Genomic DNA, 20,269 nt, shown 5'->3' on the forward strand with positions numbered 1-20,269 from the left:
AATTGTGGACTGGGAAACATTACTGAAATGAAGGACAATGGACAGGCAATGGCAGACATTCGAGGAACGAATGGGTGAACTCCAAAAGTTGTTTATTCCTATTTGGCGCAAGTGTAGAAAGTGAACTGTGGCCAATCCATGGCTTATAAGGGATACTAGAGGTAGTATCAGATTAAAAGAAGAGGCGTACAAATTAGCAAGTAAAAACAATAGACCTGAGGATTGGGAACAGTTTAAGATTCAGCAAAGGCGGACCAAGGTATTGATTAAGAAGGGGAAAATACAATTTGAAAGTAAGCTGGTGGGAATTCAGGTCCATTGTACCGTGAAGGTGGCAACGTAGGTGGATAGAGTGGTCAAGAAGGCATACAGCATGCTTGCCTTCATCGGAAGGGGTATTGAGTACAAGAGACGGCAGGTCATGTTACAGTTGTATAGGACTTTGGTTCGGCCACATTTGGAATACTCCGTGCAGTTCTGGTCGCCACATTACCAGAAGGATGTGGATGCTTTGGAGAGGGTGTCGAGGAGGTTGACCAGGATGTTGCCTGGTATGGAGGGTGCTAGCTATGAAGAAAGGTTGAGTAGATTAGGATTGTTCTCGATGGAAAGACGGAGGTTGAGGGGGGACCTGATTGAGGTCTACAAAATTATGAGAGGTATGGACAGGGTGGATAGTAACAAGCTTTTTCCAAGAGTGGGGGTGTCAATTACAAGGGGTCACGATTTCAAGGTGAGAGAGGGTAAGTTTAAGGGAGATGTGCGTGGAAAGTTTTTTACGCAGAGGGTGGTGGGTGCCTGGAATGCTTTACCAGCGGAGGTGGTAGAGGCGGGCACGATAGCATCATTTAAGATGCATCTGGACAGGTATATGAACGGGCGGGAACAGAGGGAAATAGACCTTGGAAAATAGGAGACAGGTTTAGATAAAGGATCTGGATCGGCGCAGGCTGGGAGGGCCGAAGGGCCTGTTCCTGTGCTGTCATTTTCTTTGTTCTTTGTATATAAAAACTGACTGTAAAAATGTCTATAGGTATGTAAAGAGTAAAAGATTCATAAAAAAATTAATGTAGGTCCCTTACAGTCCATGACAGCGAACAAAGAAATGGCTGAGGAACTAAATTCGTACTTTGCTTCTGTCGTCACAAAGGAAGACATGAATAATGTACCGGAGGTTCTGAGAACCACATGTTTTGGTGAGGAACTGAAGGAAATTAGTATTAGTAAAGAAATGGTTTTGAGGAAATTAATGGGATTGAAGGCGGACAAATCTCCAGGGCCTGATAATCTTCATCCCGGAGTGCTAAGGAAGTCGCCCTAGAAATAGTGGACTCATTGGTGGTCATTTTCCAAAACTCCTTGGACTCTGGAATGGTTCCTACAGATTGGAGGGTAGCTAATATAACTGTGCTACTTCGTGTTGGTCATCACTATCCGAGGAAAAAGACTCTCACTGTCCACCCTATCTAACCCTCTGACTATCTTATATGTCTCTATTAAGTCACCTCTCAGCCTTCTCCTCTCTAACGAAAACAACCTCAAGTCCCTGAGCCTTTCCTCGTAAGACCTTCCCTCCATACCAGGCAACATCCTAGTGAATCTCCTCTGAACCCTTTCCAAAGCTTCCACATCCTTCCTATAATGCGGTGACCAGAACTGCACGCAGTACTCCAGGAGCGACCGCACCAGAGTTATGTACAGCTGCAGCATGACCTTGTGGCTCCGAAACTCAATCCCCCTACTGATAAAGGCTAGCACACCATATGCCTCCTTAACAGCCCTATTAACCTGGCTGACAACTTTCAGGGATTTATGTACCTGGATGCCGAGATCTCTCTGTTCATCTACACTACCAAGAATCTTGCCATTAGCCCAGTACTCTGCATTCCTGTTACTCCCTTCCAAAGTGAACCACCTCACACTTTTCCGCATTAAACTCCATCTGCCACCTCTCAGCCCATCTCTAATTGCCCTTGAACTGAGTGACTTGCTCAGCCAATGCTGTGGGTCTGGAGCCACTGTAGACCAGTCCAGGTAAGGATTGCAGATTTCCTTCCCTGAAGGACATTAGTGAACCAAGTGGGTTTATACGACAATCCATGATGGTGATTGTCAATGAGACTAGATTTCAAATTGTTTTATTCATTGAATTTAAATTCTACCAGCTGCCTTGGTGTGGTGTTATTTGAACCCACGTCGTCAGAGCATTGGCCAGGGCCTCTGGATTACACATCCAGTGACGTTACCACAGCACCACCGTCTCACCTTCAGGTATATGTTTTTTTTTTGCTAATAGCGAGAATCTCATTATTTTGAGAGATAGACTAGAATAGAGCTTCATTGTGCACGTAAAAGTAGAAATTTTGAATACTGTACCCAGAAGAGTACAATCATGAAGCATGTTCAAGACAGAAATCAATAGATCTCTGGAGACCAATGACATCAAGGGATTTGGACATAGTTTGTGAAAGTGGCGTTAAGATAGATGATCAGCCAGGATCGACTTAAATGGCGGAGCAGGCTCAATGGGACGAATGGCCTCATCCTGGTCCTATATACCTAGGAATGTGTAAATTGTCTTTGCACTTTTGAGTGACATACTTAACTATATTGTGGTCAATATCTACATTATTTGAATATTATCTCCCTACTTAATATTTTTATTTTTGTGATTATTCACCTGAATATATATTTTTAGTATAATGCAGCTGCATTCATTTCATTGCAGACAGATCAAGAACAGATTTGGATCAAGTACCTAAGGTAACACAATATAATCATAACCCCTCTCCCATCCTTTCCTCCACTAATATGGTGAAACTGACATGATCAATACATTACATATGCACATTTTATTACCTCAAAATAACTTTTAACAATGATATCATGTTACTATCATTAAATCAAATTTAAATTAGCCACGAGTACTTTGAAACAGCAACTACTCAACAAATAGACAGCACAGAGAGTGCTTTATTAAAAAATAAGCGATATAGCTGTATTGAGTTTGGAGGGAAAAGGAACACAAGTTATGTTGCTATTTAATGTCACCTAACAATTAATTTACTTGTACCCTCACAATGGCCCCCTCACAGCCATCTATTATTTGTTACTTAAACAGGGACTATTGGATGAGAATATTTTGCAAATGACTTCTTTATTTCCTTTACCTCTCACTTCACAGATATTTTTAAAGTCAGATTTTGCTTTGGAAGATCCTCCAACGTTTTCTACTGTCTTGCCCTGGTCACATTTCAGTGGTCAGCATGGAGCTGGTGGAAAGGGGGCTCGTGATGGAGCGTCATCAAGGTTATTGCAAGAAAAGGTATCCAAATCAACAGCTCATTTTTTGAGAATTTTGGGAAGTCCGCATCAGTGGAAAATGGCCCACTCAATAGAATTGAAAGGGCAACTGACCTGAAACATTAGCTCTGCTTCTCTCTCCGTAGATGCTGTCTGAACAATTGAGTATCTTCCGTTTTTATTATAGTGAAATTAGCATGCCGCTTTTATACAGAGCTGGTTTAAATGATGCCCTCTCACTCCCATTTTTGTGACCAGGTTCAAGGATTTGTTGTATAATTTCAACTTGGAACATAATACGTTGAGTGCAGACAGCTGATCAATTGACTTTTTAAAAAAATAGTTTTTATTCAAATTTTTCAACAACAAATTTTCTCCCAACAATTAAAGTAAACAAGCTGTAAAACTAAACAGAAAAAGAAATCCCCCCCCCCCCAATACAAAGCAATAAATTAATAACTAATAACAATACAAGAAGAAAATAGCAAACACACCGACGCAAGAACAAACCCCCTTAACAAATCCCCCCCGGTTGCTGCTGAGACTGACCACCCTCTACCCCTCCGCCAGGAAATCGAGAAAAGGCTGCCACCGCCGGAAGAACCCTTGTACCGACCCCCTCAGGGCAAACTTAACCTTTTCCAGCCTGATGAACCCGGCCATGTCATTGATCCAGGCCTCCGGGTTCGGGGGCTTCGCGTCCCTCCACTGTAAGAGAATCCTACGCCGAGCTACTAGAGACGCAACGGCCAGGGTACCAGCCTCTCTCGCCTCTTGCACTCCCGGCTCAGGTGCTACCCCAAAGATCACGAGCCCCCAGCTCGGCTCCACCCTGGAACCGACCACCCTGGACAAAGCCCCGCCACCCCCTTCCATAACCTCTCCAAGGCCGGACATGCCCAAAACATGTGGGTGTGGTTCGCCGGGCCTCCCGAACACCTCCCTCACCTGTCCTCTTTCCCCCCCCTCTCTCTCTCTCTCTCTCTCTCTCTCTCTCTCTCTCTCTCTCTCTCTCTCTCTCTCTTTCCCCCCCTGCCCCACCAAAGAACCGGCTCATCCTGGCCCCAGTCATGTGCGCCCTATGCAGCACCTTCAGCTGAATTAAGCTGAGCCGTGCACAAGAAGAGGACGAGTTCACCCTCCCCAAGGCATCCGCCCACGTCCCATCGTCAATCTCTTCCCCTAGCTCCTCCTCCCACTTCGCTTTCAGCTCCTCCTCTTCCTGCATCACCTGATAAATTGCCGAGATCCTACCCTCACCGACCCACGTCCCCGAGAGCACCCTATCCTGCACCCCACTAGGCAGCAGCAGCGGGAACTCTGCCACCTGCCGCTTAACAAACGCCCTAATCTGCATATACCTGAAAGCATTCCCAGGGGGGAGGCCCCACTTCCCCTCCAACTCCTCTAAAGTCGCAAACTTCCCATCGAGGAAAAGGTCCCCCATCCGCCTGATGCCTGCCCTATGCCAACTCAAAAACCCACCATCCATTCTCCCTGGTGCAAACCGGTGATTGCCCCGTATCGGGGCCCACACTGAGGCCTTCACTTCCCCCCTATGCCGCCTCCACTGTCCCCAAATTTTGAGGGACGCCACCACTACCGGACTCGTGCAATATCTTGCCGGGGGAAGTGGATGCGGGGCCGTCACCAATGCCTCCAAACTCGTACCCACACAGGACGCCACCTCCAACCTCTTCCATGCGGCACCCTCCCCCTCCATCACCCACCTGCGAATCATTGCCACATTCGCAGCCCAGGAATACCCACACAGGTTGGGCAGCGCCAAACCGCCTGCCTCCCATCTTCGCTCCAGGAATACCCTCCTCACTCTCGGGGTCTTCCGCGCCCACACGATCCCCAGAATACTCTTATTCACCCTCTTGAAAAAAGCCTTCGGAATCAATATGGGGAGGCACTGGAAAAGAAACAAAAACCTCGGGAGCACCGTCATCTTAACCAACTGGACCCTGCCCGCCAAAGAGAGTGGCAGCGCGTCCCACCTCCTAAACTCCTCCTCCATCTCTTCCACCAGCCTCGAAAAGTTTAGCCTGTGCAGGGCCCCCCAGCTCCTAGCTATCTGGACCCCAAGATATCTAAAGCTCCTCTCCGCCCTCTTCAATGGGAGCTCTCCTATCTCCCTCTCCTGGTCCCCCAGGTGCAGCACAAACAGCTCACTCTTCCCCACGTTGAGCTTGTAGCCCGAAAAGTCCCCAAGTATCTTCAATACCTCTGGCCTCCCCCCCCCCCCCCCCCCCCCCCCCCCCCCCCGCTGGATCCGCGATGTACAACAGTAAATCATCTGCGTACAACGACAACCGGTGCTCCTCCCCCACCCCCCGCACAATCCCCCTCCAGTTCTTCGAATCCCTCAGCGCCATGGCCAAGGGCTCAATTGCTAACGCGAAGAACAGGGGAGACAAGGGGCACCCCTGCCTCGTCCCCCGGGAAAGCTGAAAGTTCTCCGACCTCCTCCCATTCGTCACCACACTCGCCACCGGGGAGCTGTACAGCAACCTCACCCAGCTGATGAATCCCTCACCAAACCCGAACCTCCTCAGCACTTCCCACAGGTGGCTGCACTCCACCCTGTCAAAAGCTTTCTCCGCATCCATCGACGCCACTATTTCCGCCTCCCCAGCCGCCGACGCCATCATCATAACATTAAGAAGCCGCCGCACATTGACATTCAGATGCCTCCCCTTCACAAACCCCGTTTGGTCCTCATGGATAACCATCGGGACCACATCTTCCACCCTTCTGGACAGTACCTTCGCCAACAACTTTGCATCCACGTTGAGGAGCGAAATCGGCCTGTAAGACCCACACTGGTGGAGGTCCTTATCCCACTTCAGGATCAGTGAAATTATTGCTCTAGACATCGTCGGGGGCAGAGCCCCCCCTTCCCTCGCCTCATTTAGGGTCCTCAAAAGCAGTGGGCCCAGCAGATCTGAAAACTTCTTGTAAAACTCCACCGGGAACCCATCAGGTCCCAGTGCTTTCTCTGTCTGCATGCTCCCCAGCGCCTCCATCAGCTCCTCCAACTTGATTGGGGCCCCCAGACCCTCCACCCGCTCATCCTCTACTCTTGGGATCACCAGCTTATCCAGAAAGCGGTCCCTCCCGCCCACCTCCCTGGGGGGGCATCGACCGGTGCAGCCCCTCATAAAAGGATCTGAACACCCCTTTAATGTCCCTGCCACCCCGCACCAAGTTCCCTCCTGCTTCTGTGACTCCCCCTATCTCTGTCGCTGCCTCCCGCTTCCGGAGCTGGTGGGCCAGCATCCGACTTGCCTTCTCCCCATACTCGTATACCTCCCCCTGCCCCCTCCTCCACTGCGCCTCCGCCTTCTGGGTGGTCAGTATACAGTAGTCCCCCTTTATAACGCGGGTGTTGGGGTCCAAGACCCCCACCCGCGTTGTAACCGAGCCGCGGATATCCATGATGGGGGTTTTAAATTTATTTAAAAATCTATGCTAGCACTTCCCATTGAGTGTCTACGGGGGGGGGGGGGGGGGCGCGGGGGGAGAGGTCAGACCCCCGTAGACTCACAATGGGAAGCGCTAGCATAGATTTTAAAATAAATTTAAAACCCCCATCGTGGATCCAATTAAAATTTCAGCGGCCGGCTCACTTTGATCCGGAGAGAAGCTGCTCTCAGTGAAATAATCAGCCGGCCGCTGAAATTGACACTGCCGGCTGCTCTCTCCCTCCAATCCAACTTTTAAGTTTTAATGTTTCTGATTGGAGGGAGAGAGCAGCCGGCAGTGTCAATTTCTTTTTTTTCCTCCGGCTTGCCCCCTCTCCCCCCACATCCTCCAACTAGACCCCTCTCCCCCCACACCCTCCGGCTCGCCCCCTCTACCCCCCCAACACCCTCCGGCTCGCCCCCGCAGGGGGGTCTCCCCACACCCGCAGGGGGGGTCCCCCCCACACCCGCAGGGGGGGTCCCCCCCCCACACCCGCAGGGGGGGTCCCCCCCCACACCCGCAGGGGGGGTCCCCCCCCCACACCCGCAGGGGGGGCCCCCCCCACACCCGCAGGGGGGGTCCCCCCCCCACACCCGCAGGGGGGGTCCCCCCCCCCACACCCGCAGGGGGGGTCCCCCCCCCACACCCGCAGGGGGGTCCCCCCCCCACACCCGCAGGGGGGTCCCCCCCCCACACCCGCAGGGGGGGTCCCCCCCCCACACCCGCAGGGGGGGTCCCCCCCCCACACCCGCAGGGGGGTCCCCCCCCCACACCCGCAGGGGGGCCCCCCCCCCACACCCGCAGGGGGGGTCCCCCCCCCCACACCCGCAGGGGGGGCCCCCCCCCACACCCGCAGGGGGGGTCCCCCCCCCCACACCCGCAGGGGGGGTCCCCCCCCCCCACCCGCAGGGGGGGTCCCCCCCCCACAACCCGCAGGGGGGTCCCCCCCCACACCCGCATGGGGGGTCCCCCCCCCACCCCCGCAGGGGGGTCCCCCCCCCCACACCCGCAGGGGGGTCCCCCCCCCCACACCCGCAGGGGGGGTCCCCCCCCACACACCCGCAGGGGGGGTCCCCCCCCCACACCCGCAGGGGGGGTCCCCCCCCCACACCCGCCCCGCCCTCCTCTCCCCCCCCCCACACCCGCAGGGGGGGTCCCCCCCCCACACCCGCCCCGCCCTCCTCTCCCCCCCCCACACCCGCAGGGGGGGTCCCCCCCCACACCCGCCCCGCCTCCTCTCCCCCCCCCACACCCGCCCCGCCCTCCTCTCCCCCCCCCACATCCCGCCCCCGCCTCCTCCCCCCCCCACACCCGCCCCGCCCTCCTCTCCCCCCCCCACACCCGCCCCGCCCTCCTCTCCCCCCCCCCACCCCGCCCCGCCCTCCTCTCCCCCCCCACCCCGCCCCTCCCTCCTCCCCCCCCCCACCCCCGCCCCCCCCCCCTCCCCCCCCCCCACACCCGCCCCGCCCTCCTCCCCCCCCCCCACACCCGCCCCGCCCTCCTCTCCCCCCCCACACCCGCCCCGCCCTCCTCTCCCCCCCCACACCCGCCCCGCCCTCCTCTCCCCCCCCCACACCCGCCCCGCCCTCCTCTCCCCCCCCCACAACCCGCCCCGCCCTCCTCTCCCCCCCCCACACCCGCCCCGCCCTCCTCTCCCCCCCACACCCGCCCCGCCCTCCTCTCCCCCCCCCACACCCGCCCCGCCCTCCTCTCCCCCCCCACACCCGCCCCGCCCTCCTCTCCCCCCCCACACCCCGCACCGCCCTCCTCTCCCCCCCCAACACCCGCCCCGCCCTCCTCTCCCCCCCACACCGCCCCGCCCCATCCCCCACACCGCCCCGCCCTCCTCTCCCCCCCCACACCCGCCCCGCCTCCTCTCCCCCCCCACACCCGCCCCGCCCTCCTCTCCCCCCCCCCCACACCCGCCCCGCCCTCCTCTCCCCCCCCACACCCGCCCCCCTCCTCTCCCCCCCCACACCCGCCCCCCCTCCAACACCCGCCCCCACACCCGCCCCCCCTCCAACACCCGCCCCCCCTCCTCTCCCCCCCCCAACACTCGCCCCCCCTCCTCTCTCCCCCCCAACACCCGCCCCCCCCTCTCCCCCCCAACACCCGCCCCCCCCTCTCCCCCCCAACACCCGCCCCCCCCTCTCCCCCTCCTCTCCCCCCCAACACCCCCCCAACACCCGACCCCCCCCGACCCCCCTCCAACACCCGCCCCCCCTCTTCTCCCCCCCAACACCCGCCCCCCATCTTCTCCCCCCCAACACCCCCCCTCCTCTCCCCCCCCTCCTCTCCCCCCCCTCCTCTCCCCCCCTCCTCTCCCCCCCCTCCTCTCCCCCCCTCCTCTCCCCCCCCTCCTCTCCCCCCCCTCCTCTCCCCCCCTCCTCTCCCCCCCCTCCTCTCCCCCCCCTCCTCTCCCCCCCCTCCTCTCCCCCCCCTCCTCTCCCCCCCCTCCTCTCCCCCCCTCCTCTCCCCCCCTCCTCTCCCCCCCCTCCTCTCCCCCCCTCCTCTCCCCCCCCTCCTCTCCCCCCCTCCTCTCCCCCCCCTCCTCTCCCCCCCCCTCCTCTCCCCCCCCTCCTCCCCCCCCCTCCTCTCCCCCCCTCCTCTCCCCCCCTCCTCTCCCCCCGCCTCCTCTCCCCCCCTCCTCTCCCCCCTCCTCTCCCCCCCCCTCCTCTCCCCCCCCTCCTCTCCCCCCCCCTCCTCTCCCCCCCTCCTCTCCCCCCCTCCTCTCCCCCCCTCCTCTCCCCCCCCTCCTCTCCCCCCCCTCCTCTCCCCCATCTCTTCTCCCCCCCCCCTTCTCCCCCCTCTTCTCCCCCTCCCCCCTCTTCTCCCCCTCCCCCCTCTTCTCTCCCCCCCTCCCCCCTCTTCTCCCCCCCTCCCCCCTCTTCTCCCCCCCTCCCCCTCTTCTCCCCCCCCTCCCCTCTTCTCCCCCCTCCCCTCTTCTCCCCCCCCTCCCCCTCTTCTCCCCCCCCTCCCCCTCTTCTCCCCCCCTCCCCCTCTTCTCCCCCCCCTCCCCCTCTTCTCCCCCCCTCCCCCTCTTCTCCCCCTCCCCCTCTCTCCCCCCCTCCCCCTCTTCTCCCCCCTCCCCCCTCTTCTTCCCCCCCCTCTTCTTCTCCCCTCCCCCTCTTCTCCCCTCCCCCTTCTTCTCCCCTCCCCCTCTTCTCCCCAACACCCCGCCCCCCCATCGTCTCCCCCCCCACCCGCCCCCTCCCTTCTCTCCCCCCCCACCCGCCCCCTCCCTCCTCCCCCCCCAACACCCGCCCCCTCCCTTCTCCCCCCCCAACACCCGCCCCCTCCCTTCTCCCCCCCAACACCCGCCCCCTCCCTTCTCCCCCCCCAACACCCGCCCCTCCCTTCTCCCCCCAACACCCCTCCCCTCCCTTCTCCCCCCAACACCCGCCCCCTCCCTTCTCCCTCCCCCCAACACCCGCCCCCTCCCTTCTCCCCCCCCCCAACACCCGCCCCCTCCCTTCTCTCCCCCCCCAACCCCGCCCCCATCCCTTCTCCCCCCCAACACCCCCCCCTCCCTTCTCCCCCCCCCAACACCCCCCCCTCCCTTCTCCCCCCCCAACACCCCCCCTCCACACCCCCCCCCCTCCCTTCTCCCTCCCCCCCCTCCCTTCTCTCCCCCCTCCCTTCTCTCCTCTCTCCCCCCTCCCTTCTCTCCCCCCCCCTCCCTCCTCCCCCCCCCCTCCCTTCTCCCCCCCCCTCCCTTCTCCCCCCCCCTCCCTTCTCCCCCCCCTCCCTTCTCTCCCCCCCCCTCCTTCTCCCCCCCCCTCCCTTCTCCCCCCCCCCTCCCTTCCTCCCCCCCCCCTCCCTTCTCCCCCCCCCCTCCCTTCTCCCCCCCCCTCCCTTCTCCCCCCCCTCCCTTCTCCCTTCCCCCCCCCCATCCCTTCTCCCCCCCCCCTCCCCTTCTCCCCCCCTCCCTGCTCCCCCCCTCCCTTCTCCCCCCCTCCCTTCTTCCTCCCCCCCCCTTCTCCCCCCCTCCTTCTCCCCCCCCTCCCTCTCCCCCCCCTCCCTTCTTCCCCCCCCTCCCTCTCTCCCCCCCCCTCCCTTCTTCTCCCCCCTCCCTCCCTGCTCCCCCCCCCCTTCCCGGTCTCGCCCCCCCCCTCCCGTCTCCCCCCCCCCCCCCTCCCTTCTCCCCCCCCCTCCCTTCTCCCCCCCCCCCTTCCCTTCTCCCCCCCCTCTCCCCTTCTCCCCCCCCCTACCCTTCTCCACTCCCCCTCCCTTCTCCCCCCCCCCCCTCCCTTCTCCCCCCCTCCCTTCTCCCCCCCACTCCTTCTCCCCCCCCTCCCTTCTCACCCCCCCTGCCCTTCTCCCCTTCTCCCCCCCTTCCCTTCTCCCCCCCTCCATTCTTCCCCCCCACTCCCTTCTCCCCCCCCCCAACACCCCCCCCTCCCTTCTCCCCCCCTCCCTTCTCCCCCCCCAACACCCCCCCCTCCTTCTCCCCCCCCCAACACCCCCCCCCTCCCTTCTCCCCCCCCCAACACCCCCCCCCCTCCCTTCTCCCCCCCCCAACACCCCCCCTTCTCCCCCCCCCCCCCCCCCCCCCCCCCCCCCCCCCCTCGGCAGTGTCAATTTCAGCGGCCAGCTGATTGTTTCAGTGAGAGCAGCTTCCCTCTCTGGATCAACGTGAGCCGGCCGCTGAAATTGACACTGCCCGCTGCTCTCTCCCTCCAATCCAACTTTTAAGTTTTAATGTTTCTGATTGGAGGGGAGAGCAGCCGGCAGTGTCAATTTCAGCGGACGGCTCACTTTGATCCGGAGAGGGAAGCTGCTCTCTCACTGAAACAATCAGCTGGCCGCTGAAATTGACACTGCCCGCTGCTCTCTCCCTCTAATCAGAAACATTAAAACTTAAAAGTTGGATTGGAGGGAGAGAGCAGCGGGCAGTGTCAATTTCAGCGGCGGGCTGATTATTTCAGTGAGAGCAGCTTCCTTCTCCGGAGCCGGCCGCTGAAATTGACACAACTGACAGTTGGGGTCCATCAGCCCCCCCGCGGTATATCGCGAACCGCGGTATTGCGGAGCGCGGTATAACGGGGGACTACTGTATCAAACTCCGCTTGGAGACTGCGAAGCCTCCTCAAAAGCCCCTCCTCCAGGACATCCGCATACCTCCTGTCCACCCGTACCATTTCTTCCACCAGCCTCTCCCTCTCAACCCTCTTCTCCCCCCCCCCTCTCCCTGTACACACAAATGGATATCAGCTCCCCTCTAACCACTGCCTTCAACGCTTCCCAAACCACCCCAACTTGCACCTCGCCGTTATCGTTGGCTTCCAAATACCCCTCTATACCCCTACGGACCCGTCCACATACTTCCTCCTCTGCCAGAAGCCCCACATCTAACCTCCACAGCGGGCGCTGATCCTTCCCCTCTCCCAGCTCCAGGTCCACCAAATGCGGAGCGTGGTCAGATATGACTATCGCCGAATACTCCGCCCCCACCACTCTCGGGATTAGCGCCCTGCTGAGAACAAAAAAGTCAATCTGGGAATAAGCCTTGTGGACATGGGAGAAAAAGGAGCACTCCCTACTTCAAAAGTAGGCTTCAAAAACCTCCAAGGGTCTACCCCTCCCATCTGATCCATGAACCCCCTCAGCACTGAGGCCGCCGCCGGCCTCTTACCCGTCCGAGACTTCGAACGATCCAGAGCCGGATCCAACACCGCATTAAAGTCCCCTCCCAAGATCAAACCCCCAGTCTCCAGGCCCGGGATCTGGCTCAACATTCGCCGCATGAAGCCCGCATCGTCCCAGTTGGGGGCGTCCACATTGACCAGAACCACCTGCTCCCCCTGAAGTCTACCACTCACCATTACGTACCTACCTGCACTGTCCGCCACCACATTCGACGCAACAAACGACAGGCTCTTGCCAACTAAGATCGCCACCCCTCGATTCTTCGCATCAAGCCCCGAGTGAAACACCTGCCCCACCCAGCCTCTTCTCAGCCTCACCTGATCCGCCACCTTAAGGTGCGTCTCCTGGAGCATAGCTACGTCCGCTCCCAGCCCCTTCAGGTGTGCCAAGACCCGGGACGGCTTCACCGGTCCATTCAGCCCCCTCATGTTCAATGTGACCAGCCGAATCTGGGGGGTCTTCCCCTTCCCTCTATGCCGGTCAGCCATAGCTCTCCTTCGGCTCACCACGTGCCCAGAGAACCCCCCAGGCCCGTTCCCCACGGTGGCAGACCCCCCCGAGCCCCCCACCCCCCACCAAGCTAAGGCCCCCCTAGCTGCATAACCCCTGCCATTGAACTTCCGTAAGTCAGCTGACTCCTGACCCCAGCTGCTCCCGCCATCCCGACGACCCCCCCCCCCCCCCCCCCCCCCCCGATGCAACACAACCACCAATCCCCCCTCCCAGTGCTGCCCCCCCCCTCCTCCCCCTTCCCCCCTCCTCCAGCGCGGGAAGAAAGCCCGCGCTTCCATCCCAAAGCCCGCCCCCCCGACCCGACACGTGGGAAAAAGACGGGCACCTGACCCAGCGGGACCGCGAACAGCTCCCCAACCCTCCACCAGTGAAAAAACTAAAAAGCACCCCAATAAATAAATAACAGCCCCAAAAAGCGAAAAAGCAGAACAGCGAAAAGGCAACATCAAACACAGCCAATAAAAACGAAAGGATACCCAGGAGGACAGAGCCTCCGGACTATGTACATCATTCCCCAGCCCTCCCAGTCCTCAGTTCGAGTCCAACTTCTCTGCCTGGACAAAGGCTCAGGCCTCCTCCGGAGAGTCAAAGTAGAGCTGGCGGTCCTTGTAAGTGACCCAGAGGCGAGCTGGCTGTAACAGGCCAAACTTCACAGCCTTCCTGTGAAGCACTCCCTTCGCCCGATTGAAACCAGCCCTTCTCTTCGCCACCTCCGCGCTCGAGTCCTGATAGATCCTGATCTGTGCATTCTCCCACTTGCTGCTCCTTTCCTCCTTCGCACACACTCATGGTCAACGAAGCAGTGAAAACGGACCACCACCGCCCTAGGCGGCTCGTTCGGCCTGGCCTTCCTCAATAGCACTCGATGGGCCCCCTCCAGTTCCAAGGGTCCTTGGAACGACCCCACGCCCATTAACGAATTCAGCATCACAACCACAACCCCCGAATCTGATCCTTCCAGCCCCTCCAGGAGGCCCAAAATCCGCAGGTTCTTCCGACGGGAGTTGTTCTCCATCTCCTCCATCCTTGCCAGCCATTTCTTGTGAAAAGCCTCGTGCGACTCCACCTTCACTGCCAGGCCCAGGAGTTCGTCCTCGCATTCTGAGGCCTTTTGCTCTAGCTCCCGGATCTCCGCACCCTGAGCCGCCTGAGTCGCCATGAGCTTGTCCAGCGAGGCCTTAAATGGCTCCAGGATCTCAGCTTTCAGCTCTCTGAAGCAGCGATGGAGCAGCTCCTGCTGCTCCTGCGCCCACTGCTGCCACGCTGCCGGTTCCCCGCCCGCCGCCATCTTGTTTTTCCTGCCACGCACCTTTCTCTGCTCCAAAGCCGATTTTTTGACCGCCCCGCTCCTGGTCCAGTCCATCCACCGGCAGATGAGCACAGTGGATGTGTTCCCACCAGGGGAAAAGTCCAACCAGCACCGCTGCGGCCCCGAAAAAGAGCCCGAAAGTCCAAAAATTATCGAACGTGCGGATTAGCTCCGCATAGCCGCAACTGGAAGTTCCCAATTGACGATTATTAAGGGTTTAGCTGACCAAGTCACACAAGTCCTCCCAATATACATATTCTGCAATGCTACATAGGGGTGATTTGAATCTTTTAAAAGCTGTTGTGCTATCTTATTCAGAAAGTTGATTCAAATGCTATTCAGAAATAGAAACTAAAAGAATGGATTCATTGGGTATTCAGAAGTTAATTTGCAATCATTGGGTGATGTAAGTTATGCGTGAAGATGTGGGGCATGAGGGAAGAATGGACATAAATTCGAGAAAGGTGGTGTTCTGGGCTAGGTGGGTTGGCTTGATTAAGAACAGGAAGAAGAAATAAAGACTACTGAATAGATGGTCTCCCTCCTGGTGAGTTCTTTGAAGATGTAACAAGTCAAGTGGATAATGGGCATCCTGTAGATGTAGTACATCTGGACTTCCAGAAGACATTTGATAAGGTACCACACAAAAGGTTAATACACAAGTTAAGATCACATGGGATTAAGGGTAATATATTAGCTTGGATAGAGGACTGGCTAACCAACGGAAGGCAGAAAATCTGAATAAATGGGTCTTTTTCTGATTGGTGGGATGTAACTAATCGGGTGCCACAGGGTTCGGTCCTTGGGCCCCAACTATTTACAATCTATATTAATGACTTCAATGTAGGGATAGAAGGAACTACAGCCATGATGACACCAAAATAGGTGGGCTAGTAAATTGCAATGAGGAAACAAGCAATTTACAAATGGATTTAGATAGGTGAGTGGGCCAATATTCGGCGATGGTGTTTAAAGTGGATAAGTATGAGGTTATCTGTTTTGGTCAGAAAAATGAAACGGCAACTTATTATCTAAATGGAGAGAAACTTCGGAATGCTTCAGTGCAGAGGAATCTGGGTGTCCTCGTGTATGAATCTCAGCAAACTGGCGGCACGGTAGGGCACTGCTGTCTCTCGGCACCAAGGATCCGGGTTCGATCTCTGCCCCGGGTCACTGTCTGTGTGGAGTTTGCGCATTCTCCCTGTGTCTGCATGAGTCTTAACCCCACAGTCCAAAGATGTACAGGGTAGGTGAATTGGCCATACTAAAATTGCCTCTTAATTGGGGAAAAAAAGAATTGGGTACTCTAAATGTATTAAAAAAAGAATCTCAGAAAACTAGCATGCAGCTACAGTGAGTAATCAGGAAAGCAAATGGAATTTTGGCTTTTATACTGTTAAGTGCCAGGGTTTAGAGAACCCCAAAGTGTATCATGGAGTTCACTTAACCCACACCTTTTAATAGATTGTGGTTATGGGGCGCACGCGGGCCTACCTTAACAGGTGGGATGCAACAGAGATGTACAGTACTTTTAAATTAAGACCATGTTTATTTATGAAACCAGTTAACACTTTATAAACACATAGCAAACATCCTAACAACTATCAACACCAATAAATCCCCCAAAGAATACCGTACTCTCTAAGTAACTCTTAATCTTTCCTTGCAACATTCATGAGACAAAAAGTACCCTTTTTACAAAAATACATCAGGTTTAACTTCTCTACAGAAACAGGTATTAGTTTTAAATCATCAAAAGATCTGTAGACAGTCTTTAGATTGCAGAGAGAGAGACTAATACACCTTCTTGTGACTGCAGCTCCAAGTCTAAAATGAAACTAAACAGACAGCCTAAAGCGAAAGTAAAAGCAGACAGACAGCCCAGCTCCACCCACACTCTTGACATCACTGATAAACACATATTTCTTAAAGGTCCACCAACTACAGCTATTTTATAAACCCACATTTCTTTAAGGTACTCTCACATGACAATAGCTAAAGGGAAACAGTATAAAATTAGGGAAGTTTTGCTGCAACTGTACTAAACATTGATGCGACTGCACCTGAAATGCTCTGTACAGCTTTGGCCCCCTTTATTTGTAGTAAGAAGTCTTACAACACCAGGTTAAAGTCCAACAGGTTTGTTTCAAACACGAGCTTTCGGAGCACGGCTCCTTCTTCAGGTGAATGGAAAGGCTTGTTCCAGAAATGTTTATATAGACACAGTCAGAGATGCCCCGGAATGCGAGCACCTGCAGGCAATCAAATCATCAAAGATGCAGGGAGAGAGGTAACTCCAGGTTAAAGAGGTGTGAATTGTCCCAAGCCAGTTCAGTCGGTAGGCCTCTGCAAGTCCAGGCTTGTTGGTGGGGGCCGAATGTAATGCGACATGAATCCCAGATCCCGGTTGAGTCCGCATTCATGCGTGCGGAACTTAGCTATATGTTTTTGCTCAGCAATTTTGCGTTGTCGCGTCTCCTGAAGGCCTCCTTGTACGCGGCGCATACTCGTGCGACTCGACCAATGTAGTCTACCTCATACGCTGCAGGAAAGGATGTCCCGAAGCGTGGTACATTGGCGAGACCATGCAGACACTGCGACAACGAATAAACGGGCATCGTGCGACTATCAACAGGCAGGACTGTTCCCTTCCAGTTGGGGAACACTTCAGCAGTCAAGGACATTCAGCCTCTGATCTCCGGGTCAGCATTCTACAAGGAGGCCTTCAGGAGACGCGACAACGCAAAATTGCTGAGCAAAAACTTATAGCTAAGTTCCGCACGCATGAATGCGGACTCAACCGGGATCTGGGATTCATGTCGCATTACATTCGGCCCCCACCAACAAGCCTGGACTTGCAGAGGCCTACCGACTGAACTGGCTTGGGACAATTCACACCTCTTTAACCTGGAGTTACCTCTCTCTCTGCATCTTTGATGATTTGATTGCCTGCAGGTGCTCGCATTCCGGGGCATCTCTGACTGTGTCTATATAAACATTTCTGGAACAAGCCTTTCCATTCACCTGAAGAAGGAGCCGTGCTCCGAAAGCTCGTGTTTGAAACAAACCTGTTGGACTTTAACCTGGTGTTGTAAGACTTCTTACTGTGCTCACCCCAGTCCAACGCCGGCATCTCCACATCATGGCCCCTTTATTTGAGGAGGGGTGTAATTCGTTAGAGGCAGTTCAAAGGAGGTTCACGAGATTGATTCCAGAGACAAGGGGTTTGTCTTATGAAACGAGATTGAGCAGTTTAGGTCTATACGCTCTATAGTTTAAAAGAATGAGAGGAGATCTAATTGTGGTAGATGTCACCTCACTATAGGAAGGATGTGGAAGCATTGGAAAGGATGCGAAGTAGATTTACCAGGATGCTGCCTGGTTTGCAGGATAGGTCTTATGAGGTAAGGTTGAGGGAGCTAGGGCTTTTCTCTTTGGAGCGGAGGAGGATGTGAGGTGACTTAATAGAGGTTTATAAGATGATGAGGGGGGTAGATAGAGTGGACGTTCAGAGACTATTTCCTCGGGTGGATGTAGCTGTTACAAGGGGGCACAACTATAAGGTTCAGGGTGGGAGATATAGGAGGGATGTCCGAGGTAGGTTCTTTACTCAGAGAGTGGTTAGGGTGTGGAATGAGCTGCCTGCTGTGATTGTGGAGTTGGACACTTTTTAAGAACTTTCAAACGGTTATTGGATAGGCACATGGAGCACACTAGAATGACAGGGAGTGGGATAGCTGATCTTGGTTTCGGACAATGCTCGGCACAACATCGAGAGCCAAAGGGACTGTTCTGTGCTGTACTGTTCTATGTTCTATAAGATGATGAAAGGTATTGACAAAGTAGACGTGGATTGGGGGGCATCCTGTGGGGCAAACGAGAACGAGAGGTCATAGTTTTAGGATCAGGGATAGCAGATTTAAAACTGATGGTTAGCACTGCTGCCTCACAGCACCAGGGACCTGGGTTCAATTCCAGCCTTGGGTGACTATCTGTGTGGAGTTTGTACGTTCTCCTTGTGTTCGCCTGGGGTTCCTCCAGGTGTTCTGGTTTCCTCCCACAGTCCAAAGATGTGCAGGTTAGGTGAATTGGCCATGCTAAATTGTCGCTGCATGTCCAGGAATGTAGAGGTTAAGTTACGGGTAGAGGGTGGAGTGGAACAGTAAAAGAATTGAAGGTTACGGTGAGCGGATGGGTAAGTGGAGCTGAGGCCACAAAAACATCAGCCCTAATTTTATTGAATGGTGGAGCAGGCTCGAGGGGCCAGATGACCAGCTCCTCCTAGTTCTTATGATCGGTGCAGTCTCGATGGGCTGAATAGCCTCCTTCTGCACTGTAGGGATTCTATGAGGAGAAATAACTTCTCAAAGGATCGTGAATCTATGGAATTCACTACCCCAGAGTACAGTAGATGCCGGGTCTTTGAGTAAATTAAGGAGGAGATAGATACACATTGAGTTGAAGGGGTTATGGAGAACGGACAGGAAAATGAGGCTGAGAGGAGATCAGCCATGATCGTATGAATGGTGGAGTGGACCCGTCGGGCTGAATTGCCTACTCCTAGTTCTTATAAGAAGGAAGTCTACAAACTCCTCTCGCCTGTTAGAGCTGAATGGACAAAGAGGAGCTTCAGGAGGCACTGGATAGTGACAAAAATAATACCAGCTGGTTATCTTTTGTCTCCAGGATGATTCTACGACAGTGATGGATGTGGCAAAGGCGAGCACAATATGATTCAACCAGAGCTAGTAGTAGCTGTTTAGGAGGGGCTGTTTATCACAGGGCTAAATCGCTGGCTTTGAAAGCAGACCAAGGCAGGCCTGCAGCATGGTTCAATTCCCATACCAGCCTTCCTGAACAGGCGCCGGAATGTGGCGACTAGGGGCTTTTCACAGTAACTTCATTTGAAGCCTACTTGTGACAAGCAATTTTTATTTCATTTTCATTCAGCTTATCTAGTTGTGTACTTGACTAAAAGGAGAGAAAGTGGAAACCGAGTTGTTGGTTAGGGTGTAGCTAGTATATGCTATCCAATTTTGGGCACCCTACTTTGGGAAGGATGTCAAGAACATAGTTGAGATTTAGTAAAGTTGGGAAAGAGGGCTTTCACTTACCAAGAAATTTGAGAAGCAGGTATCCTTCACTGGAGCAGGGTAGTTGAGCAGAGCTGATAGATATATTCAAAATAATTAGATTTTCCTAGAGTAAATTGAAGAAAAACATCAACAGTCCACGTCTGTTGGTTCCTAAGTCATTAAACAGAGAGTAAAAGTTTAAGCAGCCCCTCTGAAACAAAACATTTGAAAAAGTATAGTATATAAATAGCTATTTCAGAGTGTGGTTGTAATGGACCAAATGGCCATCCCCATGTTGCAAATCTTTGTGATTCTAATGGATAATGCATTTTGTTTTACAGTTAACCCATTATTTGGATGTGGTTGAAGTGAATATAGCGCACCAGATTTCTCTCCGTTCTGATGCCTTTTTCCACGCTATGACCTCTCAACATGAATTGCAGGACTACCTCACCAAAACCTCTCAAGCTGTGAAAATGCTTCGTGATAAAATTGCCCAGATTGACAAAGTAATGTGCGAAGGATCTTTGCAAATATTAAGACTTGCTGTGACTAGAAATAACTGTGTAAAAATGTATAATAAGCTAAAGTTAATGGCCACTGTTCACCAAACACAACCTACCGTACAGTTATTGCTGTCCACTTCTGAGTTTGTTGGGGCGCTGGACTTAATTGCAACGACACAGGAGGTGCTACAACAGGAGCTTCAAGGAATTCATAGTTTCAGGTAGGTAATAATACACTTGCTTTTTGTTGATCCTATTGCATATATTTTCTGCACTCTTGGCTTTCATTATGCTCAGCTCTATTAAAAAGTAAATGTGAATGTAGGTTTAAAAACAGGAAAACGTTAAAATGGACCCCCCCCCCCCCCCCCCCAAAAAAGGGGTCAGGCTGGAGAAGTTCCTTTATATTACTTGATTTAAAACGGAAGGAGGCATTAGCAGAG

General features: G+C 55.1%; 1 protein-coding gene across 3 annotated transcripts in view; it reads left to right on the top strand.

Moving 5' to 3' along the window:
- vps54 (VPS54 subunit of GARP complex) overlaps positions 1-20,269 on the top strand; it is a 149,564-nt gene that overhangs the window by 41,206 nt on the left and 88,089 nt on the right. For all 3 annotated transcript variants that reach the window (XM_038807716.1, XM_038807738.1, XM_038807726.1), the window contains exons 5-7: positions 2,729-2,763; positions 3,185-3,325; positions 19,662-20,047. In XM_038807716.1, coding sequence (XP_038663644.1) covers positions 2,729-2,763; positions 3,185-3,325; positions 19,662-20,047 — 562 coding nt within the window. The remainder of the gene's footprint in view (positions 1-2,728; positions 2,764-3,184; positions 3,326-19,661; positions 20,048-20,269) is intronic.

Source organism: Scyliorhinus canicula, chromosome 1 (genome assembly GCF_902713615.1).
Source record: "Scyliorhinus canicula chromosome 1, sScyCan1.1, whole genome shotgun sequence".
Taxonomy (NCBI): Eukaryota; Metazoa; Chordata; class Chondrichthyes; order Carcharhiniformes; family Scyliorhinidae; genus Scyliorhinus; species Scyliorhinus canicula.